Raw genomic sequence first — 26,662 nt, forward strand, 5'->3', positions numbered from 1 at the left:
ACCACTCAGTAATCAACCACCTAGAAATTAGCACTGAGCCACCTGATGCTAATTGGTCCCACTTCGTGTTTCTCTCCCTTCCGAGGGAGCTAGGTAACGACACACACTTTTACACCATGAACACTCTTTCCACCTTGTTGCTCCCCTGCTCAACCAAAGCAGCATACATGTTCAATGTTGTCTATGAGCAAATTACCTCACTTCAAGGACTGTTATTTTACTTTTATGTAATGAATGTGATTTAAGCGGTATCAAGGATTAGATGATGACTAAAAAGGTCCATATTAAAGACACTGTAAACATCAGGTTCATAACAAAAGCATTAACTGGTTTCATCATGGCCAAGTAAATAACTATCCTGATGTATTTATAAGTAAACATGCATATAATACCAGTCAAAACTTTGGACACACCTACTCATTCGAGGGTTTTTATTTATTCTTACTATTTTCTATATTGTGGAATAATAGTGAAGACATCCAAACTATGAAATAACACATATGGAATCATGTAGTAACCAAAAAAGTGTTAAACAAATTCTTCAAAGTAGCCACCCTTTGCCTTGATGCCAGCTTTGCACACTCTTGGCATTCTCTCAACCAGCTTCATGAGGTAGCCACCTGGAATGGCTACCTCACCCGTATGACTACCGCCCCGTAGCACTCACTTCCGTCATCATGAAGTGCTTTGAGAGACTAGTCAAGGACCCTATCACCTCCACCCTACCTGACACCCTAGACCCACTCCAATTTGCTTACCGCCCAAATAGGTCCACAGACGATGCAATCTCAACCACACTGCACACTGCCCTAACCCATCTGGACAAGAGGAATACCTATGTGAGAATGCTGTTCGTCAACTACAGCTCAGCATTTAACACCATGGTACCCTCCAAACTCGTCATCAAGCTCGAGACCCTGGGTTTCGACCCCGCCCTGTGCAACTGGGTACTGGACTTCCTGACGGGCCGCCCCCAGGTGGTGAGGGTAGGTAACAACATCTCCACCCCGCTGATCCTCAACACTGGGGCCCCACAAGGGTGCGTTCTGAGCCCTCTCCTGTACTCCCTGTTCACCCACGACTGCGTGGCCACGCACGCCTCCAACTCAATCATCAAGTTTGCGGACGACACAACAGTGGTAGGCTTGATTAAGAACAACGACGAGACGGCCTACAGGGAGGAGGTGAGGGCCCTCAGAGTGTGGTGTCAGGAAAATAACCACACACTCAATGTCAACAAAACTAAGGAGATGATTGTGGACTTCAGGAAACAGCAGAGGGAACACCCCCCTATCCACATCGATGGAACAGTAGTGGAGAGGGTAGCAAGTTTTAAGTTCCTCGGCGTACACATCACAGACAAACTGAATTGGTCCACCCACACAGACAGCATCGTGAAGAAGGCGCAGCAGCGCCTCTTCAACCTCAGGAGGATGAAGAAATTCCGCTTGTCACCACAAGCACTCACAAACTTCTACAGATGCACAATCGAGAGCATCCTGTCGGGGAGTATCACCACCTGGTACGGCAACTGCTCCGCCCACAACCGTAAGGCTCTCCAGAGGGTAGTGAGGTCTGCACAACGCATCACCGGGGGCAAACTACCTGCCCTCCAGGACACCTACACCACCCGATGTCACAGGAAGGCCATAAAGATCATCAAGGACAACAACCACCCGAGCCACTGCCTGTTCACCCCGCTATCATCCAGAAGGCGAGGTCAGTACAGGTGCATCAAAGCTGGGACAGAGAGACTGAAAAACAGCTTCTATCTCAAGGCCATCAGACTGTTAAACAGCCACCACTAACATTGAGTGGCTGCTGCCAACACACTGACTCAACTCCAGCCACTTTAATAATGGGAATTGATGTAAAATATATCACTAGCCACTTTAAACAATGCTACTTAATATAATGTTTACATACCCTACATTATTCATCTCATATGTCTACGTATATACTGTACTCTATATCATCTACTGCATCTTTATGTAATACATGTATCACTAGCCACTTTAAACTATGCCACTTTGTTTACATACTCATCTCATATGTATATACTGTACTCGATACCATCTACTGCATCTTGCCTATGCCGCTCTGTACCATCACTCATTCATATATCTTTATGTACATATTCTTTATCCCTTTACACTTGTGTGTATAAGGTAGTAGCTTTGGAATTGTTAGTTAGATTACTCGTTGGTTATTACTGCATTGTCAGAACTAGAAGCACAAGCATTTCGCTACACTCGTATTAACATCTGCTAACGATGTGTATGTGACAAATAAAATTTGATTTGATTTGATTTGAATTAGCAGGTGTGCCTTGTTAAAAGTTCATTTGCGGAATTTATTTTCTTATTAATGCGTTTGAGACAATCAGTTGTGTTTTGACAAAGTAGGGGTGGTATACAGAAGATATCCCTATTTGGTAAAAGACCAAGTCCATATTATGGCAAGAACAGCTCAAATAAGCAAAGAAAAATTACAGTCCATCATCAATATAAGACATGAAGGTCAGTCAATCTGGAAAATTTGAAGAACTTTGAATGTTTCTTCAAGTGCAGTCACAAACACCATCATGCGCTATGATGAAACTGGCTCTCTTGAGGACCGCCACAGGAAAGGAAGACGCAGAGTTACCTCTGCTGCAGAGAACAAGTTCAGTAGAGTTAACTGCACCTTAGATTGCATTCCAAATAAATGCTTCACAGAGTTCAAGTAACAGACACATCTTAACATCAACTGTTCAGAGGATACTGTGTGAATCAGGTCTTCATGGTTGAATTACTGCAAAGAAACCACTACGAAAGGACATTACTGAGAAGAAGAGACTTGCTTGGTCCAAGAAACACGAGCAATGGACATTAGACTGGTGGAAATCTGTCCTTTGGTCTGATGAGTCCAAATTTGAGATTTTTGGTTCCAAATGCTGTGTCGTTGTGAGACGCAGAGTAGGTGAACGGATGATCTCTGCATATGTGGTTCCCACCATGAAGCATGGAGGAGGAGGTGTGATGGTGTGGTGGTGCTTTGCTGGTGTCTCTGATTTATTGAGAATTCAAGGCACACTTAACCAGCATGGATACCACAGCATTCTGCAGCGATACGCCATCCCATCTGGTTTGCACTTAGTGGGACTATCATTTGCTTTTCAACAGGACAACGACCCAAAACACACCTCCAGGCTGTGTAAGCGCTATTTGACCAAGAAGGAGAGTGATGAAGTGCTGAATCAGATGACCTGGCCTCCACAATCACCTGACCTCAACCCAATTGAGATGCTTTAGGATAATTTGGAATGCAGAGTGAAGAAAAAGCAGCCAACAAGTGCTCAGCATATGTGGGAACTCCTTCAAGACTGTTGGAAAAGCATTCCTCATGAAGCAGGTTGAGAGAATGCCAAAAGTGTGCAAAGCTGTCATCAAGCTACATTAAAGAATCTCATATATAGTATAAATTTAGTTTTGTTTAACACTTTTTTGTTTACTACATTATTCCATATGTGTTATTTCATAGTTTTAATATCTTCACTGTTATTCTACAATGTAGAAAATAGTCCAAATGAAGAAAAACCCTTATGAGTAGATGTATCCAAACTTTTGATTTGTACTGTATATTGGATCTTAATTTGATCAGTATTGTCGCAGCAAGTAGAGTAGAGTAGAGTAAACATGCGTACTTTTATTCTGTACAATAGGCACAAAAAATGTGCCCCAAAACACGGAACATAAACTATAAAAGTATTGCACGTGAACATACACCGTTAACAATGAACAATTACACACAAAGACATGATGGGGAACAGAGGACTAAATACATGTAGATTGATTGGGGAATGAAAACCAGGTGTGTATGGAACAAGACAAAACAAATGGACATATGAAAAATGGAGCGGCGATGGCTAGAAAGCCGGTGACGTCGATCGCCGAACGCCACCCGAACAAGGAGAGAATCTGACTTAGCCGGAAGTCGTGACAAAAATAATCCTGCAGCAACAGGATTTGAAATTTTAATCCATAATGTTGCTTGATCAGTGGTTAGGCTATTAGCTGGCTAAAATGAGGCTACATGAAAAGTGTAATACTGTTAATATAACCGTGTGTTAGTGCAGGTTTTCAGTGAATTTATGTAAATCATTAAGCTGATCTGCATTTTCTCAGCAGGACAATTTGTAGCAACAAAGTGTGATCAAATTAAGATCCTGCGCCTGTAGTATACCCAGTCAGTCAGTTGTCATGTCATCAAAAAATGTTGTTCTCTTTGTTCTCCTCTCTTGCAGTTTTTAGTGAAGATCTACGTTCCAGCTTATATTTTGTCAATGCATCTTTGCAAGAGGTAGTGTTTGCCAGCACCACAGGGACCCTGGTGCCCTGTCCCGCTGCAGGGGTGCCCCCCGCCTCGCTGCGCTGGTATCTGGCCACTGAAGAGGAGATCTACGATGTGCCCGGGATCCGCCACGTGCACCCCAATGGCACCCTCCAGATCTTTAACTTCCTCCCCTCCAGCTTTAGTAAGCTAATCCATGACAATACCTACTATTGCACAGCTGAAAATCCTTCAGGAAAAATAAGAAGTCAAGATGTCCACATTAAGGCCGGTAAGTGCTTCTTTTAAATAGTAACTGTTGTTTTCATTCCATAATTTCTGCTTGAACAGTATGTATTTAATTTCCTTTTGCCAAATGCCATCCATCTTGCTACCCTCAGTATTTCGGGAACCCTACACCGTTCGGGTGGAGGACCAAAAAGCCATGAGAGGCAATGTAGCGGTCTTCAAGTGCATTATCCCTGCCTCCGTGGAGGCTTACGTCACTGTCGTATCGTGGGAGAAAGACACAGTCTCACTATCCTCAGGTAAGACAATATTCTTATATCTTGGTCAGAATTTTGTTCAATTCCTTGCTTGGACTCTTCAAATCAGCTATTGGATTACAAGTTCAGAAGAGGGATTCTTAGGTGTAGCTAACAAAACAAGATTTGTTTACACAGACAGTGCTATGGATCCAAAGGTTTCTACATGTGAAGCCTTCCCTGGTTTGCTCTTTGTACTTGGGCCACTGTTGTGTCTCTCTGTGACTTACCTGCTTGTGGTCTCAGTCAGCCATTACTGGAGCTCCATGGAATCCTGTCCTCCAACAGTAATAGCAAGGCTGATGTCTGTCTGTCATTTTGACCCACCCCCAACCCCCTTGATTGGAATCATTCATTGCACAGGTTGATATTGTACATTAAACGTTCAATTGATGCCCACCCTCTGGGCAATTTTGCTTTATATGGTGCATTTAGAAAAACTATAGACAAGCACGCACCTCAAGCCATTTGACAGAGGGCGAATTGTGGGACATGTTTTAGTAACATGTTAAATGTGTCTGCTCAAGCACGAAGATCCCTTCTGTGATCCATGTCTGTGTGTACTGGTTGCTAGTCGAGGCATCACTGTTTCTGCTGCTGTAAGGAGATATTATATGATCTATAATGACTGCACATGAGTTTTGCAGATTCAGACGAGTGAAAAAGATGCTAGCCTCTGTGAAACCTAGAAGTTATCACTTTTTACTGTGTCACATTCATAGCCTTGAAAAGTAGAGTGGCATGGGAAGTGGAATTTTGACTTCTCTTGTTTAAATTATGTACTTAACTATATAACATAGGGCAGATGTGTAATAGCTAGTGAAAAAAAAGTCAATTTAGGTCATGCAGTATTGTATTCCTATGGAAGCTTTATTTTAATTTGTTCAACTTTTACAACTTTTACAACAGCCAGGGTATTGTAAAGGTGAATCATGTGTTTTATCATTACCCAGTTCTTAGGAGTGCTTTTACATGTATTTACAAACAATCTAGATGGGATTGTCCCTGTTTATTCCACCAGAGGCCTGTCAGAAGCATCATCAGCATGGTCAGAATCAGTGCTCTTTCCCTGCTAAATATTTTATGATGTCCTGATGCATGAGCAAAGGCACCTTACACTGTTATGGAGAGGGTGTGTTTATGGCATGAGCAGGGGTTACAATGGGCATTATAGGTGTGTGTTTTATTTCTTTACCAGGGGTTTGATCCCAGATTGTGTGTGTATATGTTTGTATATATGTTAGCGTAAGGTTTTCAACCAGGCCTGGAAACAAAGCAGATTGACCCAACCTATTCTTCTCTGAGGGTTGCCAGCCCTGCACTTTACATTTTTAATGAAAGAAGACTTGGTCTCGGTTGACACAAAATAAAGCTATCCAACTGCTGTGCTAAATGATTCATCTAAGGTTTTTGACTGATACTATATGTATTTTATGGATTAATGTTTCATAAAATCCATTTAAAGTAGACACCTTAGCATGAAGTGTTATCCTATATATCTTAAAAATCATGTACAAGCGACTGGTTTGCATTGCGTCTCGTCTGAAGCCTTTGAATTTCCAGTGATTCATATCAGGGGAAAAGATATGTATAATTACAGACTAGGGCTGGTTTTAATTAATCAACTGTGATTGAAAAGTTAATTACAATATGAATGACCTCTTAAAATAAGGACTGCTTAGTAGTCATTTGAAGTGGCCCTGTTTTCAGTCTGAATGAGCACCGCAACTCACAAGCCCTAATGTTGCCACTAACTTACCATTAACCTGTCATGCATTTTAAAATGTACCTCACTGTGCAGCTTTTCAAATTCACGGCAGCCGCTCGGCTCCCCTCTGCTTTTGATAAACAATTGACAGAGCTAATAGGGAGATGAAAGAGAAAAGGAGTGCAGCGCGGCTGCCTTTTATATGGGACGCCTAATGCATCTCCAGCTTTTATATGGGAAGCCTAATGCATCTCCAGCTGTTTTATGTGTGTGTATCAAGTGGTGGGGTTGTTGAATATGGGATGGGCTGGATGGCACATCTTTTTGTCTTCCGCATCTGCTTTGCCTTTGTCTCTCACCTTTCACATGTGATCCAATTTAATGAGGGGGCCTTGATGGGAGAAAGGCTGATCAAAACTAGCTCTCTAAGGGATGCATACAACATGTGGGCATACAGGTTTGTATTCCAGTCCTATGGTTATACAATAACTTATTCTTCCTCTCTTCTCTCTCACTCTTACTCTTTGTTTTGCTGGATGAAGTAGAGGTGGGGTTTGCTGCACAGTGAACCTGTCTCATTCAGAGCACGTCTCTGCATGGCCCTGCATTGGTCCTCTGGGTTTCAGTCTTCTCCAATGATGCTACACTCTGCACCTACTAGGAAACTTGTATTCATCCATGTGAGGTGGGACTTTGTCTTGAGCGAATGGCGTACTGTGTATACAGTATCTTACATATGTAGTTTGCTGGCATTCGCAAACAGTTGTACATATTTAAATGTTCATTTAAGTGTCAGGATGTTTCCATAGTGCTGCTGCATCAGACCCTTTTGCACCAAGTTTGTAGCCTGGTAGATCACATTGCCCCAGAGAGACAGACCAACAGACAGGTACAAGGCCTGTGTATGAGCATGACGGCCAGTGTCTGTCTACTGTTGCTGGAGATAGTGCTTTCTCATTAGAACAAACACACGTGCCTTTCATCTTTTCAAGCTGAAGATTAAGCTGGAGATGGTGCAAGGGAAGCTTTTCTCAAGCATTAAGGCACAGGCTTACTGCAATGCTGGAGGGGAAGGATGACTGTAAGCCTCTCCCTCCTCCTCTCTCCTCTCTTTCTCCTTTTCCTTCTCTCTCCTCTTTTTCTCCATCTCCTCTCTTTTGCCCTCTCCTTCTCGCTCCTCTCTCTTTCTCTCTCTCATTCTCTCTCCTCTCTTTCTCCTCTCTCTCCTCTTTTTCCCTCTCTTCTCTCCTCTCTTTTTCGCCCTCTCCTTCTCTCTTCTGTCTTTCTCCTTCTCCTTCTCCTTCTCTCTCCTCTCTCCTCTCTCCTCCTCTCTCTCCTTCTCATCACCTCTTTCCCTTCCTCACTTATAAGGAATGTTGTTGAAAGGCATTTGTTATTACATGTATTGGTGAATGCATTGTATACTGAGCAGCTTTCCTATTTCTTAGTGTTGGTACAATACCATAATGGTATTAAATGCAGTCATACAGTATGTACTGTATAATCTTCTGGATTTGACCTTCTATAAGGGTCATAGTGGCCAGAGAAAAGGGCCTTACGATTCTACTGATGCAGTCATAAAGTCTCTATCCTGGATGATCAGTGAGTCTTCTTCCCGTTCATCATTTACTGGCCTTGACTGCCAGCCTGCCATCCTCCATTGCGTAACACTTGGCAGAAGGCCCAAGTCAATTTCCTGCTGGCTGCAAAACACTGTTTTCTATTTGGTTTATGCAAATGTACCATCTAATGTTCTGAGCATTACCAGAGCCCCTGGAAACATTTTTCAGTCACATTTATGTGGGCTGCTTCACAACTGTGTACTTTACACTAACTGTTTAAATGCCACTGCAATCTCTCCTCCTGCTCTTGATGCCACTCACCCTCATTCAAGGTACTTGAGTAGTGCTAATCAAAGCTTATCAAGGAGTTTGCCTGCTAATAGCATCAGTGTCTTAACCAGCCCATCTCCATAATGTCTGGGATGCCCTTACAGGAGCTAGAGTAGGGAAGGAAGGAAGCTATCATCACACAGCAGGGATTTATCTAGTCAGCTTCATGACGCCTCCCCATTTTTCAATGGGATTGACAGAGGGCACCTACAGGCAGGCAGAGACAGGACAGTTAAATTACCCCGGAACCAACCCAAAGTCAGGCCAACCTTGAAAAGAGGGCAGAAAGAACCTCTTACTGTTTCTGTTGGTGTGCCGAGGGGGAAGAAGACAATGGAGAGGTGAGTGGGCGAGGCTGAAGCTTTCCTTGGTAAACATAGGCGTCCACACTGCATTGCATTGTTATCTCTCTCTCTCTCTCTTTCTCAGAAAGAGGGAGAGCATGATCTCTATCTAACCACAGAACGATTACGAGGCATCCCTGGGCTAGTGGGTGTGTGTGTGTGTGTGTGTGTGTGTGTGTGTGTGTGTGTGTGTGTGTGTGTGTGTGTGTGTGTGTGTGTGTGTGTGTGTGTGTGTGTGTGTGTGTGTGTGCCTGCGTGTGCTATTCCTCCCACCCTGCAGTAAAGCCTTATGAAACAACACAGCACATCATTTTACTCCTGCTCCACCCAGAGCAGCAGCAACTGAAATGCTGACCCTCATCTTTCACTAGATCCCAGTTGATAGTCTACTCATGCACAGCTGCTAGAAAGCTGGGGAGATGGGGTATTGGGAGTGTGTGCAGGACTGTGAGTGTGTGCGTGTGTGGAGAAGGATACAATCCAGAACTATCGATACTTGTGTGCATTAATCACGCGGCTGCCAGAGAGAATTATGGGAACATGAGCTGAAGGATGCATTTGTGCATTTGCAGCATGAATGCTGTTTGAAGGGGAGTTTGTGGAATTGGGGTGAGGGGAGAATGGACCCTTTTCTATGTGAGTAGGGTGTGCAGAGGAGATGGTCTGGGGTGGGTTGTTGATCTAAATGTACATCAACACAGTGATATTTTTGTTATATGGCCATATGAACTCTTGAGAACTGCACTGCTGGGTTTTCATTTCATGTTGAAAACATATTGTTCACACAACTCAGCCCTCAATATGAACCATAGAATACATTTTGTTCTTCTATTTTATTCATATGTGAAGATGGCATGTTGGAGTAAACGAGTAACCAACGGTCTTTGCTATTGATGTCTGATGTTTGAAGTCCTCAGCTTTTCTGTGATGTGGGACAGAGGGAGGGAGGCAGTGTTGGGGTCAATTCAAATTGAAATTGTTCAATTCATTAATTAAGCTACATTTCCAATTCAATAATTGAGAAAGGGCAACTATTTTCACGACTTCTGAATAAACAGGACAGGAGAAGCTATTCATTTCAGTTGTTCAATTTTTTAAATAAAAATTCAGATCACTTCCTGAATTCAGTGACTTCAATTTGAAGTGACACCAACCATGGAGGGAGGGATAGAATTGTTTGTCTATTTTTACATTGTACAACATGAGTAAAACATCAATTGTATGAGGTGCACTCATCTCTTTTAGTAGGGATGTACAGTATACATTAAGTAGTTAGAGTATTACTGCAGTATTACAATAGTATAGCAATGTTCTATTGGAGAGGCCGAGCACCAGATTTCCTGCTGATACAGTGCCTGCCTGTCACCCAGCCTAGCAGAGCTATAGAAAACAACAACTTTTGATCACAGTTCGAGCTCTGAGCAGGCGTTCTTACATCCCAGTCAAAGCTCTGAGCAGGTGTTCTTACATCACAGTTAGAGCTCTGAGCAGGTGTTCTTACATCACAGTTAGAGCTCTGAGCAGGCGTTCTTACATCCCAGTCAAAGCTCTGAGCAGGCGTTCTTACATCCCAGTCAAAGCTCTGAGCAGGTGTTCTTACATCACAGTTAGAGCTCTGAGCAGGCGTTCTTACATCCCAGTCAAAGCTCTGAGCAGGCGTTCTTACATCACAGTTAGAGCTCTGAGCAGGTGTTCTTACATCACAGTTAGAGCTCTGAGCAGGCAATCTTACATCACAGTCAAAGCTCTGAGCAGGCGTTCTTACATCACAGTTAGAGCTCTGAGCAGGCGTTCTTACATCACAGTTAGAGCTCTGAGCAGGCGTTCTTACATCACAGTTAGAGCTCTGAGCAGGTGTTCTTACATCACAGTTAGAGCTCTGAGCAGGCGTTCTTACATCACAGTTAGAGCTCTGAGCAGGCGTTCTTACATCACAGTCAAAGCTCTGAGCAAGCGTTCTTACATCACAGTTAGAGCTCTGAGCAGGCGTTCTTATATCACAGTCAAAGCTCTGAGCAGGCGTTCTTACATCACAGTCAAAGCTCTGAGCAAGCGTTCTTACATCACAGTTAGAGCTCTGAGCAGGCATTCTTACATCACAGTCAAAGCTCTGAGCAAGCGTTCTTACATCACAGTTAGAGCTCTGAGCAGGCATTCTTACATCACAGTCAAAGCTCTGAGCAAGCGTTCTTACATCACAGTCTAAGCTCTGAGCAGGCATTCTTACATCACAGTCAAAGCTCTGAGCAAGCGTTCTTACATCACAGTTAGAGCTCTGAGCAGGCGTTCTTACATCACAGTTAGAGCTCTGAGCAGGCGTTCTTACATCACAGTTAGAGCTCTGAGCAGGCGTTCTTACATCACAGTTAGAGCTCTGAGCAAGCGTTCTTACATCACAGTCAAAGCTCTGAGCAGGTGTTCTTACATCACAGTTAGAGCTCTGAGCAGGCGTTCTTACATCACAGTTAGAGCTCTGAGCAGGCGTTCTTACATCACAGTCAAAGCTCTGAGCAGGCGTTCTTACATCACAGTTAGAGCTCCTAGCAGCCGTTCTTACATCACAGTTTACTGATAAATAAGAGCAATATGGCAGCCATTAGGCCGCTTAGGATGAAAATGATTAAGTGGGGATCTGTGGAGCGATGGGTACTAAGTATGGTTTAATCTTTAATAAGCAGTGATGGGTTTATGGTATTTTGCATTTTGGTATCAGTCGTCGGAACTGGAATGGGCCTTTCCAGTGCTTATGGATTACACTGCTGTACTATTGGACTGGACCCAGGCCAGCCTACATCATGGCAGCTGGCCAAGAAACAGATTAGTAATAAGCACGGCGTGAGATAATTACGGGCAGCCCAACCAATTAATTTCTGTTTATAAACCACTCCTAGATTTGAGGTTGTGTTTACCCATGGTGCAGTGGGGCAGGCGTCCCCTGGTCGGGGTGTATTGGTGGCAGGTGGCAAGGGTTGTGGTTGGCGCCTCTCATATGGTCTGGAACACAGGATAAACACAGAGAACAGAGGCCAATTGATATTCAATCAACCTCCCAGAATGCAACAGTGTCTGATCCCATCTTAAAAGCCTTGAAAAATGCACTTAAAGAAACTAAAGCACCCACTGACTGACCAATGGGATTTTATTTTCTCTCCTTCATCCTTTCAATTTAAGATGAATGCATCTTCCTCTCAGGGTGGTCAATCTAGAAAAATAAAGTAAATCGCATTTAGTCCATTAAACTTTCACACGAAAGCCGTGAGCCATTCTGCCCATACTTGGGGCATTAACACTGATTGGAAACAGTTAAGACATTGAAGACACTGAAGTAAACTAATCAAGTGGAGTGAAACTGCTTCTTGTGTGACAAAGAACTCATCTCAGACATCAAATGTCATTGCAGTTTTGGTGTTGTTGGTGGATATCATATTTGTATTCAAACAAAGCTGAGCTTGAATCATGCAAATTAAAAAAATATTTGATACAAATTTGTTATTAGTGTTAATATACAGTGTGTCTACAGTGTACCTGTCACACCCTGACCATAGTTTACTTTGTATATTTCTATGTTTTGGTTGGTCAGGGTGTGAGCTGAGTGGGCATTCTATGTTTCATGTCTAGTTTGTCTATTTCTATGTCTGGCCTGATATGGTTCTCAATCAGAGGCAGGTGTTAGTCATTGTCTCTGATTGGGAACCATATTTAGGTAGCCTGGGTTTCACTGTGTGTTTGTGGGTGATTGTTCCTGTCTCTGTGTTTTGCACCAGATAGGGCTGGTTTGGTTTTCCACGTTGTTGTTTTTGTAGTGTTCGTGTTTTTCCTTTTTGTTATTAAACATGAATCAGTATAATCACACCGCATTTTGGTCCGACTCTCCTTCAACTAAAGAGAACCGTTACAGTACCAGTGCTCCTCACCACTGCCCCCTGACAGTATTATCATTTTAAGGTGACCTTCCATCTCTGTTTCGATGGATGAAACATCAACCTTCATTGGCCCCTTTTCTACAGCCCTATATGGCCAATTCCTTCTTCTTCTTCCCCTTCTCCCTTCTTCCTTAACACTAACCCTAGGAACATGGACAAAGAGCACCAGTGGCATGTCTTTGACCACTCCTTCCCCCTTCAGCATGTCTCCCTTGAATGTGAGTATCAGACCTGCGGTGTGTGGTGGGTTTGTGGACATTGCTATCTATCCATCCAGGATGGACGGACGGACCATCAGACAGTTTCTCATCAGGAGAGAATAGCAATTAGTGTTAGCATGGTGATATGGTTTAGGGTGTTGGGTAGCATGGTAGGGTCTAGGGGTTGTTCTAGGATAGGTCATTTGAGTGCTTCTGGTGGCAGCAGGGTGGAGGTGTGGCTCTCTCCTGGCTGTCACTAAGATGCTTATGGTCTAGAAAAGGGGTGGCCTGGATAGCTAACTGGGTGTGCAGGATTTTGTTCCAGCCATGTACTAATGTAACAAACCTGATTCAGCTTACCTGAAATAACAAAAGTGAGGATCGTAAAGTAGGGATGCGATTTATTTTGAGATGCACAGCCTTGGGCTTGGTAGGTGCACTCTTGACATTTTCCATCTTGTGCATACCGCAGTGAAAGGGAAAGCAATTATCTGTCCCTGTCTTCCTTTGGTATTATGGAGCCTTTCATAGTGTTGACTGTGACGTCACAATGTGGCGGCTGTGGAGACTGACCTTTTGACAGACGCAGCCTGCAATCTTCACATCCGTGTAGGAGTTCAGCCAGCCAATCAGAGCAGCTCCTGCTGCTGCACAGTCTTATCACCTGCATACAGCTGCTGCTGCCCCTGTGATGGAGCAAGGAGGACAGGGAGGGAGCGAGGGAAGGAGGGAGGGAAGAAGCAAGAGTGAGAGGGAGAGATGTTTCTGCGGTCCAAGAGGATGATTTCCGCTGCATGTACCAGGACATATCCATGTATTTTAAAGCACTACGTTCACATTTCATTTTCAGGGTTTGATATTGCTGTTGTGCTTAAACATATTTGAATAGTTTTTTTTAATGCTGTTTGAAAAATGTTCAGTGCCTCAATCATTGCAATTAAGTATAATGTTAAAAAAAAATTAAATGGGGTTTTAGAGCAAAAGCTTTGTAGCCTTAGTGAAATGAAATAAATAAAAAAAGCTCAATCTGAATTGATTTTCCTGTTAAGTTCTGCTATACTTGTTACCATGGAAACCTGGTCATGTTCTCCTGGCCTCCTAGGGCAAGTGTAATTGTTGTCTGTTTCCCAAAGCCAAATTCTCCAGCTCTCTCAATGGTTCATCTACCAATCATATAAAGAAAACATTCTCAAGGATATATTCCTTCTGGAGTCTCTACAATTAGAGCTTTATGAACCTGCCTGTGTAGCATTTAGCAGCCTCTGACTACTTTCATAAGAAGATAGTGTACTATGTTTACCTTTGCTAGCAATAAAGTAATGCCTTCTCTTCTCCCGTTCTATTTGATTATACATTATTGCCTACTTCAAAGGACTGTTGCATTTGTAATGTAAATAACTGCTTGTAGGGATGTACAGTAACTGCCATTGCCAAGCCTCCCTCATACTGTTTTTACAGGATTTCTATTTCCTACCCAAATGAGAGGAGAGAGAGAGCTCTCGATTTCTTGCAGGAATAATTAACTGAAATGTGGGCGGTATCGCATGCTTACTCAGCAAAAAGGCCTGGAAGGGTTCTCAACTATACGGCTTTGATTCAAAAGGGGCTTTGGGGTCACCAGTTTCCTCAGTATTTCAAGTCAGATGTTGTCCTGTCACTGTGTTGGACATATCCCAACTTTCTCTTCCAGATCAATAGTAATTAATATTCCTCCCTAGAGGGATACTGACTGAAGTATCCATGTACTGTATGGTAAATAGTCAGACAGCTCTGTAGAAGAGAGGTTTAGAATAGCTGGCATTTGATACTAGGCACAGTGGTCATATGTCACTTCCTAGCCCCTTTGCTGTTTTGATAAAGACATTCTTTACAGTATTAAAGCAAGGGTCTGGTCTTAACTGGACACCTGGTGTTTACCTGTACACCATCAATCAAAGTCCCCATGGCCAAAATTGTATTTTTGACAAATGTACATTTATTGAGAGATTGAGAGAAAGACTTGCCTAATATTTTTTGAAATCTCATGTTTATTTTATTGTTATTGTTATTTGATATTACAAATTATTATATAGAAAGCCTGTTATTAATCTTAAATGTATTTCATTTGTCAGTAAGCTAGCTTGGAACACCTTTATTTAGGGTGTTTCTCCCATTCTTCTCTGCAGATCCTCTCAAGCTCTCAGGTTGGATGGGGAGCGTCGCAGCACAGTTATTTTTAGGCCTCTCCAGAGATGTTTGATCGGGTTCAAGTCTGGGGTCTGGCTGGGTCACTCAAGGACATTCTTAGACATGACCCGTAGCCACTCCTGCGTTGTCTTTGCTGTGGGCTTAGGGTTGTTGACCTGTTGGAAGGTGAACCTTCACCCTAGTCTGAGGACCTGTGCGCTCTGGAGCAGGTTTTTATCCAGGATCTCTCTGTACTTTGCTCCGTTCATCTTTCCCTCGATCCTGACTAGTCTCTCAGTCCCTACCGCTGAAAAACATCTCCACAGCATGATGCTGCCACCACCATGCTTCACTGTAGGGATGGTGCAGGTTTCCTCCAGATGTGACGGTGGGCAATCAGACCAAAGTGTTCAATATTGATTCCATCAGACCAGAGAATCTAGTTTCTTTAAGGTGCCTTTTGGTAAACTGTGGGCTGTCATGTGCCTTTTACTGAGGAGTGGCTTCCATCTGGCCTCTCTACCATAAAGGCCTGATTGGTGGAGTGCTGCAGAGATGGTTGTCCTTCTGGAAGGTTCTCCCATCTCCACAGAGGAACTCTGGAGCTCTCCCTGACCAAGCCCCTTCTCCCCCAATTGCTCAGTTAGACCGGGAGTCCAGCTCTAGGAAGAGTCTTGGTGGTTCCAAACTTCTTCCATTTAAAAAGGATGGAGGCTACTGTGTTCTTGGGGAACTTCAATGCTGCAGACTTCTTTTAGTACCTTTCCCCAGATCTTCAAAAAGTTTGACAGCTGCACCATCGAGAGCATCCTGGTTGCATCACTGCCTGGTATGGCAACTGCTCAGCCTCCAACCGCAAGACACTACAGAGAGTAGTACATATTGTCCAGTACATCACTGGGGCCAAGCTTCCTGCCATCCAGAACCTCCATACCAGGCAGTGTCAGAGGAAGGCCCTAAAAATTGTCAAGGACTCTAGCAACCCATGTCATAGACTGTTCTCTCTGCTACTGCATGGCAAGTGGTACCGGAGCGCCAAGTCTAGGTCCAAAATACTTCAGCTTCTACCCCTAAGCCAAAAGACTCCTGAACAGCTAATCAAATGGCTAACCAGACCATTTGCATAGCCCCCCCTTTTACGCTGCTGCTACTCTGTTTATTATCTATGAATAGTCACTTTAACTCTACCTACATGTGCATATTACCTCAATTACCTCGACTAACCGGTGCCCCAGCACATGTACCAGAACTCCCTGTATATAGCCTCGCTATTGTTATTTTACTGTTGCTCTTTAATGATTTGTTACTGTTCTTTTTTCTTTTTCACTTATCTATTTACTTATTTTTTCTTAACTACATTGTTGTAAGTAAGCATTTCACTGTAAGGTCTACACCTGTAATATTCAACGCATGTGACAAATACATTTGATTTGATTTGACACAATCCTGTCTCGTAGCTTCACAGACAATGTAATTCGATCTCATGGCTTTGTTTTTGCTCTGACATGCACTGTGGGACCTTACGTAGACAGGTGTGTGCCTTACCAAATCATGTCCAATCAATTGAAGTTACAAGAGGTGAACTCCAATCAAGTTGTAGAATCATCTCAAAGATGCTCAATGGAAACAGAATGCACCTGAGCTCAATTTCGAGTCTCATAGATAAGGGTCTGAAAACTTATGTTAATAAGGTATTTCTATTTTTTTTTCTATAAACCTGTTTTTGGTTTGTCATTATGGGGTATTTTGTGTAGATTGATGAGATTTTTAATTTTTTAAATCCATTTAAGAACAAGGCTGTAATGTAACAAAATGTGGAAAAAGTCAAGGGGTCTGAATACTTTCTGAATGCACTGTATATACACTGAGTGTATAAACATAAGGAACACCTTCCTAATATTGAGTTGCACCCCTTTTTGCTCTCAGAACAACCTCAATTCTTCGGGACATGAACAAGGTGCTGAAAGCGTTCCACAGGGATGCTGGCCATGCTTCCCACAGTTGTGTCAAGTTAGCTGGATGTCCTTTGGGTGGTGGACCATTCTTGATACATATGGGAAAGTGTTGAGCGTGAAAAACCAAGCAGTGTTGCAGTTCTTGACACACTCAAACTGGCACACCTGGCACCTACTACTATAACCTGTTCAAAGGCACAACTTTTGTCTTGCCAATTCAACCTCTGAATGGCACACACACAATCCATGTCTGAATTGTCTCAAGTCTTAAAAATCATTCTTTAACCTATCTCCTCCCCTTCATCTACAGAGATTGAAGTGGATTTAACAGGATACATCAATAAGGGATCACTCATGGAAAGAGTTTCTAATGTCTTGTACACTCAGTGTATGTTTACCATTTTCCTATTTTGCCCCTCTCCCTGACTCTATTCCTCTCTCACCTCTTTCTCTCTCTCCCACTTTCCCTCTGAAATGCACTACTGAAACAAGTAAAAGTGATCATTTGAAACCTCTATTGTGAGTGCCTGGCAGACAGATATAGGCTGCATAACTATCAGTTCTTCTGTGGGAGAAATCTATTTGCTTGATGAAGCTGCTTGCATAATCCTTTAGTTACACTTGCCAGCTGTGAGCAAAGATATGGCACTTTGGGATTTTGCATGAGGACAAAGAGGATAAAGAAATGGGAGGACAGAGAAATGAAACTGATGCATGCATGCGCAGGGTCCTTTGCATGCCCAGGGTCCTTTGAGTTCTTTAAAATTACATTGAATTTAAGTGGAAGGAAACGTTGATGAGCACACGCCGTTTTAGGATAATTATAGGAAAGTTGGTGAAATGCTGAAAATAAAATTTCAGATATACAGTACCAGTCAAAAGTTTGGACACACTGTAACGCTTGTCTTCGTCCTCCTCTGACGAGGAGTAAGAAATGTCAGACCAATGCGCAGCGTGGTAAGTGTTCATTCTTTTAATAAACTGAACTGAACACTAAATACAAAGTAACAAAAGAGAACAAACGAAACAGCTCCGTCAGGTGCAACACACACTAAACAGAAAATAATCACCCACGAAACACAATAGAAAACAGGCTCCCTAAATATGGTTCTCAATCAGGGACAACGATTGACAGCTGCCTCTGATTGAGAACCATACCAGGCCAAACACAGAAATAGCAAATCATAGAAAAACGAACATAGACAACCCACCCAACTCACGCCCTGACCATACTAAAACAAAGACATAACAAAAGAACTAAGGTCAGAATGTGACAGTACCCTCCCCCCCAAAGGTCTTTGTCCGCCTCCTCAACCGCCTCCGTGGCCTCTTTCGAGCGGCGACCCTCGCCGCCGACCTCGGACTCGGGACCCTAGCAATGGGTACCGAATGGACAGGAGATCCCGGCAGCTCCGGACAGACGGGCGACTCTGGCAGCTCCGGACAGACGGGTGACTCTGGCGGCTCCGGACAGACGGGCGACTCTGGCGGCTCCGGACAGACGGGCGACTCTGGCGGCTCCGGACAGACGGGCGACTCTGGCGGCTCCGGACAGACGGGCGACTCTGGCGGCTCCGGACAGACGGGCGACTCTGGCGGCTCCGGACAGACGGGCGACTCTGGCGGCTCCGGACAGACGGGCGACTCTGGCGGCTCCGGACAGACGGGAGACTCTGGCGGCTCCGGACAGACGGGAGACTCTGGCGGCTCCGGACAGACGGGAGACTCTGGCGGCTCCGGACAGACGGGAGCACCTGTAGGGAGGAGACGGAGAGACAGCCTGGTGCAGGGGGCTGCCACCGGAGGGCTGGTGCATGGAGGTGGCACCGGATAGACCGGACCGTGAAGGCACACTGGAGGTCTCGAGCACAGAGCCTGCCCAACCCTACCAGGCTGAATGCTCCCCGTAGCCAGGCCAGTGCGGCGAGGTGGAATAGCCCGCACTGGGCTGTGCTGGCGAACCGGAGACACCATGCATAGGGCTGGTGCCATGTACCCCTGCCCGAGGAGACTCACTGGAGACCAGATGCGCTGAGCCGGCTTCATGGCACCTGGCCCGATGCCCACTCTAGCCCGGCCGATACGAGGCGCTGCTATGTACCACACCGGGCTATGCCTCCCTCTCTCTCCACAGTAAGCATGGGGAGTTGGCGCAGGTCTCCTACCTGACTTCGCCACACCTGTGCCCCCCACCAAGACATTTTTGGGGCTGCCTCTTGGGCTTCCAGCCGCGCTGCCGTGCTGCCTCCTCATACCGCCGCCTCTCAGCTTTCGCTGCCTCCAGCTCTGCCTTGGGGCGGCGATATTCCCCAGCCTGTGCCCAGGGTCCTTTGCATGTCCAGGAGTCCTGAGATCGCTGCTGCTGCTACCCGTTACCACGCTGCTTGGTCCTTTGGTGGTGGGTGATTCTGTAACGCTTGTCTTCGTCCTCCTCTGACGAGGAGTAAGAAATGTCAGACCAATGCGCAGCGTGGTAAGTGTTCATCCTATTAATAAACTGAAATTAACACTAAATACAAAGTAACAAAAGAGAACAAACGAAACAGCCACGTCTGGTGCAACACACACTAAACAGAAAATAATCACCCACAAAACACAATAGAAAACAGGCTCCCTAAATATGGTTCTCAATCAGGGACAACGATTGACAGCTGCCTCTGATTGAGAACCATACCAGGCCAAACACAGAAATAGCAAATCATAGAAAAACGAACATAGACAACCCACCCAACTCACGCCTTGACCATACTAAAACAAAGACATAACAAAAGAACTAAGGTCAGAACGTGACACACACCTACTCATTCAAGGGTTTTTTCTTTATTTTGACAATTTTCTACATTGTAGAATAATAGTGAAGACATCAAAACTATGAAATAATACATATCGAATCATGTAGAGACCAGAAAAGTGTTAAAGAAATGAAAATATATTTTATATTTGAGATTCTTCCAAGTAGCCACCCTTTGCCTTGATGACAGCTTTGCACACTCTTGGTATTCTCTCAACCAGCTTCATGAGGAATGCTTTTCCAACAGTCTTGAAGGAGTTCCCACATATGCTGAGCACTTGTTGCACAGCCTGGAGGTGTGTTTTGGGTCATTGTCCTGTTGACATCAAATGATAGTGGAACTAAGTGCAAACCAGATGGGATGGCATATCACTGCAGAATGCTGTGGTAGCCATGCTGGTTAAGTGTGCCTTTAATTCTAAATAAATCACTGTCAGTGTCACCAGCAAAGCACCCCAACACTATCACATCTCCTCCTCCATGCTTCACGGTGGGAACCACACATGCGGAGATCATCAATTCACCTACTCTGCGTCTCACAAGACATGGTGGTTGGAACCAAAAATCTCTACTTTGGACTCACCAGACCAAAGGACAGATTGCCACCTGTCTAATGTCCATTGCTCGTGTTTCTTGGCCCAAGCAAGTCTCTTCTTATTATTGGTGTCCTTTAGTAGCAGTTTCTTTGCAGCAATTCAACCATGAAGACCTGATTCACGCAGTCTCCTCTGAACAGTTGATGTTGAGATGTGTCTGTTACTAGAACTCTGTGAAGCATTTATTTGGGCTGCAATTTCTGAGGCTGGTAACTCTAATGAACTTATCCTTTGCAGCAGAGGTAACTCTGGGTCTTCCACTCCTGTGGCGGTCCCCATGAGAGCCAGTTTCATCATAGTGCTTAATGGTTTTTGTGACTGCACTTGAAGAAACGTTAAAAGTTCTTGAAATTTTCTGGATTGACTGACCTTCATGTCTCAAAGTAATGATGGACTATCGTTTCTCTTTGTTTATTTGAGCTGTTCTTGCCATAATATGGGCTATCTTCCTTATACCACCCCTACCTTGATTGGCTCAAACACATTAATAAGGAAAGAAATTCTACAAATGAACTTTTAGCAAGGCACACGTGTTAATTGAAATGCATTCCAAGTGACTACCCCATGAAGCTGGTTGAGAGAATGCCAAGAGTGTGCAAATGTGGCTACTCCAAAAATGTATTTTATGCTGCTGCATAAATGATGTAATATGCCAGGGAGATATGTGTATACTGTAGCTAAGAAAGTAATACTAAGTGTATGTTGTGTTGTAAGCTGTTAGTAGCCCATGTGCCACACCCTAATAATTGAGTCCCTTTCCCCCTCATAACGTAGCCGACTGTTCTGCCTTGGTGGTGCACATGTAGCCTAGAGCCTGTTTTAGTGTTATGTGATCATCAAATATTGTAAGTGCTTTCATTGTCTGCTCATATGCGCCTTTTATTTATCCTACGGTTCAGACTTGGTGTACAGGGAGAATACTGTAAGAACGACCCATATTCTGAATTCGATGTTAATTTCATATAACAAATAGTTATATTGACTACGTCCATCCTAGCTCGCTCATTAATCGAAATTATGGATTGCCTCTTATACGCTCGTCATCATTTGTTTAAGCAAGTCAGCCATAATAGCTATGTTTTTTGAAAAGGCAGCAAATGAGGCTGAATGAACTGGTTTGCCTCCAGACAAGGCTCACCTGAAAGCCAGGTGTAGCAGTGGTAAGGATTCACTACATGGTGCTGAAAAGAATGCTCTGCTGTTGGGACAGCTTTATGTAGGCCCTAACAGTTTGTGGTCACTGTTTGTAATCCGTTATAGTGCAATGAATGTATTGTTTAGTGTTGTGTTTTGTAGAGGCTTTGCTGGAATGCATCTAAAACTACTAAAGAACACCAATGAGTTTACCCCATCAAGTTTTACATGCTAAAATCGCCTCTGGCTCAGACTCTTCTGCCCTTGCCTCTGTGTGCTTGGGTTTAATGGACAGCTACTGAAAGCTAGTCCAATATGTAGAGAAGCATGCTACACATTCCACTTACCAAGACCACTCATACCAGAGGGCTGCAAGAAAATTAACCATAGAATAGAGTGAGAAATCAAATGTGCCCCTGATTTTTATTTTATACTTTTTGGGGGACATCCACATACACTTCCTGTATTTACAACATGGCTGCCATCACTGTCTTTGGCCTTTTTCTGTCTGTCAGGCACAAATAACATTAACATTTCATTACCAGTGTGATACAATAGTAATGTATGTAAAAACAAATATGGAAATTTCAGCATCCTGGCAGGTTGAAATATTTATGCCACTGCGAGGTAAATGGCTCCAAATCTGAGAGTGAAAATTGCAGAAGGATGCAAGAAATTGCTTGTAAAGCTGGGCTCTCAAGGGCTGGGCTGCATAGTCAATGAAGTGAAGTGTGTATTGTACCCCCAGCATTGAGACTGCTTCATGCAAGCCCATCCTATTTTTACAGGGAAGACGGGTCTGTTGCTATGCTCTTTGAGAAGGTCTCCTGCAGTAAAACAAAAGAGCATTCGCCACTATCACACCTCGTAGTGGACACAGAAGGAGAATTAGAGGCTCTGTGCTGGCTGGAGGTTTTTGTTGATAATTGATGATTTGTTCCGTTATGCACGCTGAAAAGGACAGAGTTGACACCTTCAGAAACGGACTACTGGATTGTAGCAAAGGTGTTAATGCATAGAAGAGAGCAAATAAAAAGCAGACATACCACTATATACATACAGTACGTATAAGTGATTTGAAGTATTTATCATATACATCATCCTTTGCTTAATAGATTTCATATGACAAACTTAAACGCACAAAATCAAATGTGTTTGGTTGTAGAAGTTACTTCTATAGAATCTTGTATTTAGAATAAAAAAAGGTATTATTATTTGATATGATTTATATTAGAACATTTGGTATGAAAACACATTTTTCACCGGTTTTTTTTAATGGGGCCTTGCTCTCAAGACTTGTAACAGTGCCACTGATCCAATATAATGCAGCTGTAATACAGCTGTAATATAAGAAAACATGTTAACAGTATTGTTAATATTATAATCTATACAAAGTTTTTAAACAGCATTTTTTGTTGTTGCTGTGATTCTTGTTAATACAGGATAATACAGGATTATTATATTTTAAACAAAAGTTTATTCCTACAAACAGTGGTAGGCAAACGACAGGTTAAGGCAGGCAGGGGTCAATGAGAAGGTATAAAGGGTCCAGAACGGCATGCAGTCTCAGGGTCAGGGCAGGCAGGGGTCAATAATCCAGAACGGTGGGGTAAGGTACAAAACGGCAGGCAATCTCAAGGTCAGGGCAGGCAGAATGGTCAAAACCCGGGAAGGATTAGAAAACAGGTGTAGAAAAACAGGCAGGACCAAGGAAAACGCTGGTAGGTATGAATGAACAAAACTAACTGGCAACAGACAAACAGAGAACAGAGGTATAAATACACAGGGGATAATGGGGAAGATGGGCAACACCTGGAGGGAGGTGGAGACAAGCACACGGACAGGTGAAACTGATCACGTAATGTAAACAGTAATCATGTAGTGAAAAGTGTACCGTAAACATTGGAATCAAGAAGGTTAAATCAAAGTGAACTGCAGTCTGTTGCTAGGGTGACTAATTCTCAATATTCCCCACTGTTCAAGGATATGCTGTGTAACACAAAAGGCTTGATATGTATAGTATATGCATTCATAGCCTATTTACAGTAGATGCCTGTTGTGTACAACTGTGCATGAATGCTGATGTGGATGCATGTGTGTGTATTTGTGTGCATGAGAAGAAGGAAAGTTAGAGTGTGTGTGCATGTGAGAGAAATTAAAGGAAAAAGATTGAGTAAAGCGGTGTGTGTGGATGAGGCAGGTGATCAGGCTCCCAGTACACAGAGCTCCAGCTAGCTGCTGGTAATAATGGTTATTTATTACCAGCAGTTATTTTCCTCTGGCAGATGGATTGTGGAAGGTTACACCTTTTAATTGGGGGAGGCAGGGCGAGGCTGCTGTGGTGTTACTGTAGTGTAATGGAAGCCTGGGAACAGAACAGCCTTGGCTGCTGCTCTGCTCTGGGTCCAGACAGGGAAGCAGGGAGTAGGCAGCTAACCAGGACAGCCAGTCTCTTATCAGCAGAATACAAATAGCAGCTAGAGAGGAGGACTATGGATTAGGCCGTTCTATTACACAATGTTTTTCATGCTGCTTCAGAGGGAGGGGAGGGCTGCGGTGTGTCTGTCTGTATGGAGGGAAGGAACTCATCAAGTTGCATGTGTTTGACATGGATGGCGGCCCACACCTACATGTACGGGGTGGCAGGTAGCAAAGTGGTTAGAGCGATGGGCCAGTAACTGGTTGCAGGTTCGAATAACTGAGCCAGCAAGGTGAAAATCTGTTGATGTGCCCTTGAGGAACACACTCAACCCTAATTTTCTCCAGGGGCGCTGTACTACTATGTAAAACAGCACATTTCATGTGACTAATATATATATACAGTGGGGAGAACAAGTATTTGATACACTGCCGATTCTGCCGGTTTTCCTACTTACAAAGCATGTAGAGGTCTGTCATTTTTATCATAGGTACACTTCAAATGTGAGAGACGGAATCTAAAACAAAAATCCAGAAAATCACAGTGTATGATTTTTAAGTAATTAATTTGCATTTTATTGCATGACATAAGTATTTGATCACCTACCAACCAGTAAGAATTCCGGCTCTCACAGACCTGTTAGTTTTTCTTTAAGAAGCCCTCCTGTTCTCTACTCATTACATGTATTAACTGCACCTGTTTGAACTACTTACAGTGCCTTGCGAAATTATTCGGCCCCCTTGAAATTTGCGACCTTTTGCCACATTTCAGGCTTCAAACATAAAGATATAAAACCCTATTTTTTTTGTGAAGAATCAACAACAAGTGGGACACAATCATGAAGTGGAACGACATTTATTGGATATTTCAAACTTTTTTAACAAATCAAAAACTGAAAAATTGGGCGTGCAAAATTATTCAGCCCCTTTACTTTGAAATATCCAATAAATGTCGTTCCACTTCATGATTGTGTCCCACTTGTTGTTGATTCTTCACAAAAAAATACAGTTTTATATCCCTATGTTTGAAGCCTGAAATGTGGCAAAAGGTCGCAAATTTCAAGGGGGCCGAATAATTTCGCAAGGCACTGTACCTGTATAAAAGACACTTTTCCAAGCACTCAATCAAGCAGACTCCAACCTCTCCACAATGGTCAAGACCAGAGAGCTGTGTAAGGACATCGGGGATACAATTGTAGACCTGCACAAGGCTGGGATGGGCTACAGGACAATAGGAGCTTGGTGAGAAGGCAGCAACTGTTGGCGCAATTATTAGAAAATGGAAGAAGTTCGGAATCACCCTCGGTCTGGGGCTCCATGCAAGATCTCACCTCGTGGGGCATCAATGATCATGAGGAAGGTGAGGGATCAGCCCAGAACTACACGGCAGGACCTGGTCAATGACCTGAAGAGAGCTGGGACCACAGTCTCAAAGAAAACCATTAGTAACACACTATGCCGTCATGGATTAAAATCCTGCAGCGCCTGGAAGGTCCCCCTGCTCAAGCCAGCGCATGTCCAGGCCCATCTGAAGTTTGCCAATGACCATCTGGATGATCCAGAGGAGGAATGGGTGGTCATGTGGTCTGATGAGACAAAAATATATATTTTTGGTCTAAACTCCACTCGCCATGTTTGGAGGAAGAAGAAGGAGTACAACCCCAAGAACACCATCCCAACTGTGAAGCATGGAGGTGGAAACATCATTCTTTGGGAATGCTTTTCTGCAAAGGGAACAGGACGACTGCACCGTATTGAGGGGAGGATGGGTGGGGCCATGTATCGCGAGATCTTGACCAACAACCTCCTTCCCTCAGTAAGAGCATTGAAGATGGGTCGTGGCTGGGTCTTCCAGCATGACAATGACACACAGCCAGGGCAACTAAGAAGCATCTCAAGGTCCTGGAGTGGCCTAGCCAGTCTCCAGACCTGAACCCAATAGAACATCTTTGGAGGGAGCTGAAAGTCCATATTGCCCAGCGACAGCCCCGAAACCTGAAGGATCTGGAGAAGGTCTGTATGGAGGAATGGGCCAAAATCCCTGCTGCAGTGTGTGCAAACCTGGTCAAGAACTACAGGAAACGTATGATCTCTGTAATTGCAAACAAAGGTTTCTGTACAAAATATTAACTTCTGCTTTTCTGATGTATCAAATACTTATGTCATGCAATAAAATGCTACTTAATTACTTAAAAATCATACAATGTGATTTTCTGGATTTATGTTCTAGATTCCGTCTCTCACAGTTGAAGTGTACCTATGATAAAATTACAGACCTCTACATGCTTTGTTAGTAGGAAAACCGGCAGAATCGGCAGTGTATCAAATGCTTGTTCTCCCCACAGTGCCAGTCAAAAGTTTGGACACACCTACTCATTCAAGGGTTTTTCTTTATTTTTACTATTTTCTACATTGTAGAATAATAGTGAAGACATCAAAACTATGAAATAATACATTTGGAATCATGTAGTAACCAAAAAAGTGTTAAACGAATTAAAATATATTTTATTTTTGAGATTCTTCAAAGTAGCCTCCCTTTGCCTTGATGGCAGCTTTGCACACTCTTGGCATTCTCTTAACCAGCTTCACGAGGTAGTCACTTGTAATGCATTTCCATTAACAGATGTGTCTTGTTAAAAGTTAATTTGTGGAATTTCTTTCCTTATTAATGCGTTGTGT

At 43.5% G+C, this 26,662-nt stretch overlaps 1 protein-coding gene across 2 annotated transcripts in view; it reads left to right on the top strand.

Moving 5' to 3' along the window:
* LOC109905772 (Down syndrome cell adhesion molecule homolog) overlaps window positions 1-26,662 on the top strand; it is a 146,095-nt gene that overhangs the window by 17,615 nt on the left and 101,818 nt on the right. For both annotated transcript variants that reach the window (XM_031790948.1, XM_020503342.2), the window contains exons 2-3: window positions 4,286-4,603; window positions 4,713-4,859. In XM_031790948.1, coding sequence (XP_031646808.1) covers window positions 4,286-4,603; window positions 4,713-4,859 — 465 coding nt within the window. The remainder of the gene's footprint in view (window positions 1-4,285; window positions 4,604-4,712; window positions 4,860-26,662) is intronic.

This window comes from Oncorhynchus kisutch, linkage group LG15 (assembly GCF_002021735.2).
Source record: "Oncorhynchus kisutch isolate 150728-3 linkage group LG15, Okis_V2, whole genome shotgun sequence".
Classification (NCBI taxonomy): domain Eukaryota; kingdom Metazoa; phylum Chordata; class Actinopteri; order Salmoniformes; family Salmonidae; genus Oncorhynchus; species Oncorhynchus kisutch.